A 7,780-nucleotide genomic window follows, 5' to 3' on the forward strand; every position below is an offset into this window, starting at 1 on the left:
AAAGCACACTGTGCGCTGTCGATCTTACTTGCTGCACAATAATGTTTAATATTTAGTATTTACTGTTATATTCCCATAGATCATCATGATGTTGTTTATTCTATTGCTCTAGTCTTCTTCTGCTTGTTTGCTTTTTTTCTCAACAGGTGATCCAGGAAAAGAGAGGGGAAAAAAAGGTGATGAAGCAAATTTTCATTGTCTTTTCTCTCCATCTCTTTTCTCCCTTTTCTTTCCCTCTCCTTCTGTTAACTTTCTTCTGAACTTTTCTTCTTGTCCAGTCTGGCCTGATTACAATAACTTAGAATAAAAATAACTAATAAAAGAAAAAATGAAAAAGAAAAAAAAACAATGTAAGATGGACAAGAAAAGTTCAAAGCCATCAGGTGCTCAGTTTAGAAAAAATAGAAAAGAAGAGGAGAAACGAGCAAAAGATACAGGTAAGCAGATGTGTCATTGGCAGGTCATCCTGAAACAATCGGAATCAGAATACTTTATTAATCCCTAAGGAAATAATGTGGATTACAGTTGCTTCAAAAAGAAATGGTAAAAATAGTAACAGTAACAGACTAAACTCCAAACAATACATTATGTTACAGATTTTAATATTAATTAGTCATTGTCAATTGTTGATTTGTCCTGTTCTCATTGTATGACGAATTATGATGGCTGTTTGGTAGCCGTTTGCATACAATGCATACTTCCTCTCTCTTCATATGTGTGTGGGGAAGAGGGAGTGTTCGCCCGGGTGCCAAACAGGCTAGGACCGCCACTGAGTGCAATGTTTATACAAAAGGCAACACAATCAGAAATTGGAAGTAACATACAAACACTAGTTTATGTTAATTCTTTTACCCATTAACCCCTGAGGTTTTTTTCCAAACAGAATGATTTCTGTCATATTTTAAGCTACTTGTAGAATAAAATCACTGAGTGTACATTAAAATTAAGTGAATGCGGTCTCTCGCTGTATACATCATTACTGATATACACTGAGTTGTGAAACTCATCATTAAGAATAGACTTGAGGTCTTCAAATCCTGTCTTTATTGTGGAAAGAATCAAGAATGCAATCTGTCATGATTATCAAGGATAAACAAGTCAGTCCTTCAGCCGATTAGTCAAGCCGAGCGCAATGAGAAGCTTCTGGTGAAATGCTGGTATCCTTTCCTTATGGACAGGCCAGTCCAGAATGCAACGTGAACGTAACATTCCTCTGCGGAGGAAGAGTGAGTGAAACAACTTGTGGTCATGCACATCCTGAAGAAAGACCAGGATTACTGAGTCCCTGCTTTCTTCGATGACTTGTTGAAGTGCATGATAGACTTTAAATCTGGTGACAAGAAAGAGAAGACATTGTGCTATTAAACAATATTATCCGACTAAGATAATTTTGCAACTTTTGCAATAAATAAATGACTGTTTGATCTCAAAATTATAGAGTTAGTGTGTGAACATGTAAAAAACAAGCAATTCGGAGAGCTTAAATTTACAGGTGAATAGGGACAAGTTCTACATATTGCTTGAAATGAACTACTATTGCTTTAAAAACACTATATGAAAGGTGTAAGTGTACTGATTTTTAATCAAAGGAAGGAGAATTTGATAAAACTGCCTTGCACATCACCATTTTTTTCTTGTACTTAGCTTTCACCTGATACATAAAGTCACAATAAAGCATAATCTAGTGTATGTTTTATTTACCGTCTACACCAGGGATCTTTGAGAAGACTTTCGGTGACGACAAACATGATTTTTCTGGACTTTTTCATATTTGTCACAATGGATTCCACCTGTGACATGCCAGCGACTGAATCTCGATCCTCTAAACAAAACTGGCACTTTTCATTCTCTAAAGGGACCAACCTCCTCTCCACCCAACTGGAGTCTTCCTCCGTACGTATGACATAAGCGTCGTACTCATATTCTCTGCCTTCGTCAACTTTGGCATCACTGAATCCTAATGTGCGATTGATCACTATGTTCCAGTAAAAGTGGATCCTCCAGTCATGAAACCGCACCGTGAGTGCGGTTACAATTAGCAAGATGACGGCTGTGCTGCTCACTATGTAAAGAGTCTGAAATGGGGTCATGTCTTTGCAAGAAAGGGGGTCGAAATCCATGATGGAGTGGTTAAAGTAAGCTCGTGGAGTGTTGCACACATAGTCGTCCCTGACATTTGGCACACTCGTCGTATTTGTGGTATTCAACCACGTCACGAACCACAGGATGCTCTCGCATGTGCAGTCGAATGGATTTCTGCCCATGATAAGCTGGGTGAGGTTGCTCATGGGAGTACGAAACACTTCAGGTCTCACGCTTGTGATCAAGTTCTTCTCAAAACGTAATACCTGCAGCGACTTCAGGTCATCGAAAACAGAGTCCTTGAGATTATTTATGAGATTGTTGCTAAGGCTTAGCTCCTTGAGGTGAGTCAAACCTTTCAAAGCCTTCAGTGGGATCTCATCCAGTCCATTATAATCCATCTGTAAGGATTCCAACCTCTGCGCATCTTTGAGAAACAACACCGGCCCACCAAGGTTGGCACTCTTCCACAGTCGGGCCAAGTTGTTGTGCTGGAGTTTCAACACCTTTAGGTTTACAAGCCCCTCTAGCAGATTGTCTTTGATGTTAGCAACATTGTTGTTGCTGAGATCCAAGACAGAGAGGTTGGTCAGGGGTTTGAATGGAGAGTGATCTAGGTTTAGGGCTAAAGCTTTAAGACTTCTCCCCAAAGTCAGGACTCTAAGGTTGGGCACATTAATAAAGGAACTGGAGCTTAGGTCAATTGACTGGAAGTTATTGCTCATGTGAATTTCCTGAACCTGATCTAGGCCTTCGAATTCTCTGCCTGTCAAAGTTTGCTTGATATGGTTGTAATCTAGAAGAAGAACGGTGAGGTTTCGCAAAACAGAGAAGCTTCCGGGATTGATCTGCACTATATTTGTATTTATAAGATTTAGCCATCTGACTGGTGAATCTGCAAGAGATGCTAAGGTCTTGTTGGTGATGTTTCGGAGTGACGGACAGCTAATCCAGCTTATGTCAAGTTTTTTAAGACTTTTTAAGCCTGCAAAGGTGTGCTCTCCGATTTCCCGGATTGCAGTCCTCTGTAACATCAAACTCTCTAGCATGCCTAATGGCTGGAAAGCAAAATCATCAATAACTGGGGAAGCGGTACGACCTTTCACCAGTGCTTCTGTAAGTGCCAGTTTTTTCAATCTATTGAGCCCCTGAAATGTCCCGTTGGTTAGGTGCTTAATGTTATTGTGCGACAAATTTAGAGTTTGAAGTTTAGATAGCCACTGAAATGAGCCGTCTTCAATTTTACCCATGCCATTACTGGACAGATCCAAGAAGGTTAGATTTGTCTTCTGCAGTCCTGTAAAGACTTTGTTTGTGACCATGACTAGACTCATTTTCCGAAGAGAGAGAGCATCGATGGCTGTCCCAGACAACTCTGAGCACAGTTTGGAAACCATCAGAGTTCCCAAGTTGCCCCCATCCATGATTAAAGTGCGCAGGCCTGAAATGTGCTGAAAGCAGCCGGGCTCCAACTGCAAACAAACAATCACAGAGATTTTTTTAGTGAGACGGAAAAAGGAAACAAAACAGACAACCGAAAGGAATGTGCTACAGTAACTCTACTTTCTACTGCCAGTTCCGATTTTGATGGAATTTCATTTCCCATTTCTGGATTAAACAAGTTTCTTACTGTTTTTAAAAACACAGACGACAGGTTGAGGACTTGCAGAGAGGATGAATGGTCAAGAAATGAGAAGTCATCTTTCTTCAGAGTGGTGAAGTCATTGAATGCCAGGCTGAAGTTCACCAGGCTGGGCAGCTGAGGCTGGGAGCCGAGCTTGGGTGACTGCAGTTTGTTTTTAGAAACATCTAGAAAGGTTAGGTTCTGTGGATTATTAAAGAAGAGGGAGACAAGAAGAAGGGTTATTTAATGCTGTGCACAAGAGGCAAACAATTGATCCACAGCATATGTCAGACAAAATTTCATAAGCAGCACTTCTCTCAGGTCACAGGATAGTTTGCTCCATCTCTCTACAAAGACAGCTCACATATGCACCATCCATCCATTTCATATTAAATTCCTCGGCTCTTTGTTTTTTTTTTATTATTGTTTTATTTTATTTTATTTTAGGTGGTAGGTGGAATTTATGTTACTCATGTGTATTACTTTTGCAGGACAGTCCATAGTTATTAGGTTTTAACATTCTTACTTGCCTTTATTTCCATTAAGTACAAATTAAAGAATGGCAGAGGAACTCCAAAGGGTTCTTCTGACATTGTGCAAATTTTTGCACAGAAGTGTGGGTTAGCATTAATGCATGAGAATATCTGCAGCACTCTCATAGGCTGATCAGGTTTCCCACTCTCTAGGGACTGACTGCACTGTACTGTACGGGGGGATACCCCCCCAACACCACCATCGTTCCAATCATAAAGAAAGCGTCCCACATTTTTCACTGGCTCTAGTTTTCCAAAGTTAACACTGCAGGGCGGATGCTTTTTTGGTCAAAACTTCAGGCTTTTTTATCTAGTGGCTGTGAAGAAACCAGGAAACATCAAGTGCAGGTTACAATGTCCGTGTCTTTTGTTGCAGATGCATGCAAAACTGAGAGAACTACAAGTCACCACAAAGATATAATTGGTGCAGATTTTGTAATTTAATGGAAACAACCATTAAAAAAAGGAAATACGGCTACAATGAAGACTGGCTGAAGCAAGCGGAAAAAGACTGTCAGACTTTGTTGGGGTGGGGTGAGTCACGCATATGAAATATGTGGCTTGGAAGAAATGCGCTGAGCAACAGATGCATCCCAGCTGAAAAGATGATTGGAAGGCAGAATCCGTGATGAAACAACAGCTAACAACTGCTGTAACAGTTAGTTTAGAAAAAGTTGATATGTGTATTTAAGGAGGCCATCAAATAAGACTGGAAAAAAAAACAAAAAACGCAGGAACTTTCACTTCCTGCTAATCATAGGAAGTTCGGAAAATCGAACTGAAATTAATACACAAACCTGTTCCGTTTACATTTGTGGGACTTGATTTTTGAAGCTATATGTGGCAAAATTTCAATATCTATCTCAGAGGAAGTAGGAAGCTCCACATTTCCTCACACACACACATACTCTTTACCCCAAATTTAATTTGTTTGGATACCAACACATCTGTAGATATCAAACAAATGGCAGCAAGCTTTGGGCAGCAGGCTGTATAACCTAAATCCATGACCTAACCTAACCTAAATCCCCAAAACACTGATCACTGATGATTTGTATGATAAAAAGAAAACTAACTGAAACAGAGCTGTCATATTAATAATGAGGAGCAAACGTACAGTTTTTGGCCTTGAAATATAATTGAGTCAAACAATAATTAGTCATCTAAGCGATCCAACACATCAGTACCTGCAGTGACGAGAAGGGTTCTCCCTGCAGCTTTAGTCTATTACTAGCCAAGTTCAACGATGTCAGTCGAGTGCAGTGGCTCATATCTCCAGTCTTCAGCAAATGCACCTGATTGTGTTCCAGGTTCAACATCTGCAGCAGAGGCAGTGTTTGGCACAAACCCGCGTCCACCTTGGTGATGCTGTTGTAACCGGCGTCGAGGTGCAGGAGGCCTGGGTACAGGCTTAGTGACAGCAGGGTAATCCCTCTCAGTATGTTGTGGGACACATCCAGGCTGGTGATGTTCCTGGGAAGGTCTGAAGGGATCGCACTGAGGCGGAGGCGACTGCAGTCAGCTCGGCCGTCTTCCACATAGCAGGAGGTCTTCTTCTCAGAGGCATCGCAACGGTACGGTCCCGTCAAAACACAACACGTGACGAGGATCCATGACAGGAGACGGGCACGATGGGCGCACATCATTTCAAAGACCTTTAAAGAAGAGAGAAGGGTGGGTTTGCATTCAAATTTGTTGCTGGGATGGTAAGACTAAAGAAAAGGCTGAGAAGCCCTCTGTGGAGCTGGGTGGAACTGAGACATGTTTTTCTTACTTTTTTTTTTTTTTTTTTACTTTCCTCTATATTAATAACAATTATAACTCTACACAATTTGTTTATATAAAAATATAATATTTGGTATACTGGGAAAATTACAAAAACAATGTACCAACGATTTCAATTGTGACACTACACTGTAGAACTAGTAAACACTGTTGTGCAAAAGTCTTGGACCATCCCTCACTTCTTTATACAAGTAGTTTACTTCCAAGGAGCCAAACATTCTTGGGCAGTAGTTTACTAGACTTTGCCTGCAGTACAGGCTGGATAAACCTGAATGGAAAAATAAACAATAAAAGATCACGAGTCATGGATTGACCTCCACTGAGCCCAGACCTCAATATTACTGAACAGGGTGGGATCATCTCGACAGAGAACAGAACAAAAGGCAGCCAACATCCAAAGAAGAGCTCTGAATGTCCTCCAAGAAGCCTGGAGAACTTTTCCTGAAGACTACCTAAAGATATTAGAAGAAAGCTGCCTAAGAGAGCTCGGGCTATGTTTAAAGCAACGATGATCATACCAAATATTCACTGTCGAGCTCGTTGTTTTTACCTTTTCATGTTTCAATAAGTCGCGGCAACCTTTTCGTATTTCCTATCAAAATATAAAGAGGTGAGCGGTGGATCCAGCCCTTTGCACAGTTCTGTAACTTTGAAAGCTTTCAAAAATATCCGCCCTCGTAATTACAGGGTGACTACAGCGCTCCCACGCTGACCTTACAAGCACACTAATATTTTTAATGCAGTCCATACAGATTTCTTACCAGATGTGAACATTGCACAATACCTTCGACAGTCAGAGTCCAGACAGAAGATTCCCCCTGCAGCTGCACGGCTTCTATCGCTGAACGCACACAGCCACAGCGGCGCTTATGAGGAAATGAAACTGTGGTTTCGCTTCTTCTTCTTCGGTGGTGGGTATCCACTGGAGAGCTAACCATTTCACGCAGGCGGATAGCCACAGATATTGAGATATTAAGTTTGCATGAAATTTATATGCATCATATCCTACACTCCAGAGACACGTCGGGTGATTTGACGTCTAGTTTCCGAACAAACTTTTTTTAACTTGCGTGTAGACCGTAGACAGGATTCAGGAAGGCGTGGTGTAGATTGAGTCAGCCGGTGTTGTGCCAAAAAGTGATTGTCTGCCAAAAACTGATTTCCGGTATTTGCCAAAAACTGATTGCTCGTATTTAAACTGCTATAAGTAACTTGTTGGGCTATAATATGTGAAACATATGTCAAATGCATCCCTCATGGATGACATAAAGTCATCTTGAGCCACAAACAACATTCGTGTAACAAGGTAGAAGCCGCAATCAGTTTTTGGCAGCGACTTTTATATAACCTTTATTTATGCAGTTAAAAAATCTCATTAACATTAAAAATGTCTTTTGTAAGAGTAAGTTGGCCAAGAGGACAGCAGACATGGCAGCAAATATTACAATAGTTCAGTAAAAATATTTTAAGTGGGGATAAAGGACCGGATTGGTTATAATGTAAGTACAATAGCAGAGAGTTGTAAAGATACTTGAAAAACAGATATTGTTTTAATTCTCTATGTAAACCCTATTCACCGAAGTCTATTTACGAACATACGTAAAGATATTACACATAAAAAATACACAGAAACATTGGAAATCAGTTTTTGGCAGACAATCACTTTTTGGCACAACACCTGTCGTCTATTATGTTCGTGCCTTCTGAAACATTTGTCGGTGGTTTCATGTATTAAACCGGGAACCGTTTCTTTAAA

The 7,780-nt window shown here is 40.5% G+C and overlaps 1 protein-coding gene across 2 annotated transcripts; it reads right to left on the minus strand.

Annotated features, from left to right (window-relative positions):
* Nucleotides 1-627: 627 nt before the first annotated feature.
* On the minus strand, nt 628-7,141 carry tlr3 (toll-like receptor 3). 2 transcript variants are annotated; one of them, XM_005746941.2, is made up of 5 exons: nt 6,786-7,141; nt 5,427-5,894; nt 3,713-3,907; nt 1,702-3,554; nt 628-1,330 (listed from the first exon to the last, which is right to left on the minus strand). In XM_005746941.2, the coding sequence occupies exons 1-5, from the start codon at nt 6,960-6,962 to the stop codon at nt 1,099-1,101; spliced, it is 2,925 nt and encodes a 974-aa protein (XP_005746998.2). In that variant the 5' UTR covers nt 6,963-7,141; the 3' UTR covers nt 628-1,098. The 2 variants fall into 2 exon arrangements, with proteins under 2 accessions (XP_005746998.2, XP_005746997.1); XM_005746940.2 differs by having other exon boundaries at nt 6,809-6,870.
* Nucleotides 7,142-7,780: the final 639 nt, after the last annotated feature.

This window comes from Pundamilia nyererei, unplaced genomic scaffold (genome assembly GCF_000239375.1).
Source record: "Pundamilia nyererei isolate P.nyererei 1_Seehausen unplaced genomic scaffold, PunNye1.0 scaffold00186, whole genome shotgun sequence".
NCBI lineage: Eukaryota > Metazoa > Chordata > Actinopteri > Cichliformes > Cichlidae > Pundamilia > Pundamilia nyererei.

Bases quoted from the DNA above. Each gene is read 5' to 3' on its own strand.
- tlr3 (XM_005746941.2), bottom strand. From the start codon at position 6,962: ATGGTTAGCTCTCCAGTGGATACCCACCACCGAAGAAGAAGAAGCGAA. The intron at 3,908-5,426 runs GTACTGATGTGT...AATAATCCACAG, and splicing joins AACCCTTCTCGTCACTGCAG to AACCTAACCTTTCTAGATGT. The intron at 1,331-1,701 runs GTAAATAAAACA...TCTTGTCACCAG, and splicing joins AAAGATCCCTGGTGTAGACG to ATTTAAAGTCTATCATGCAC.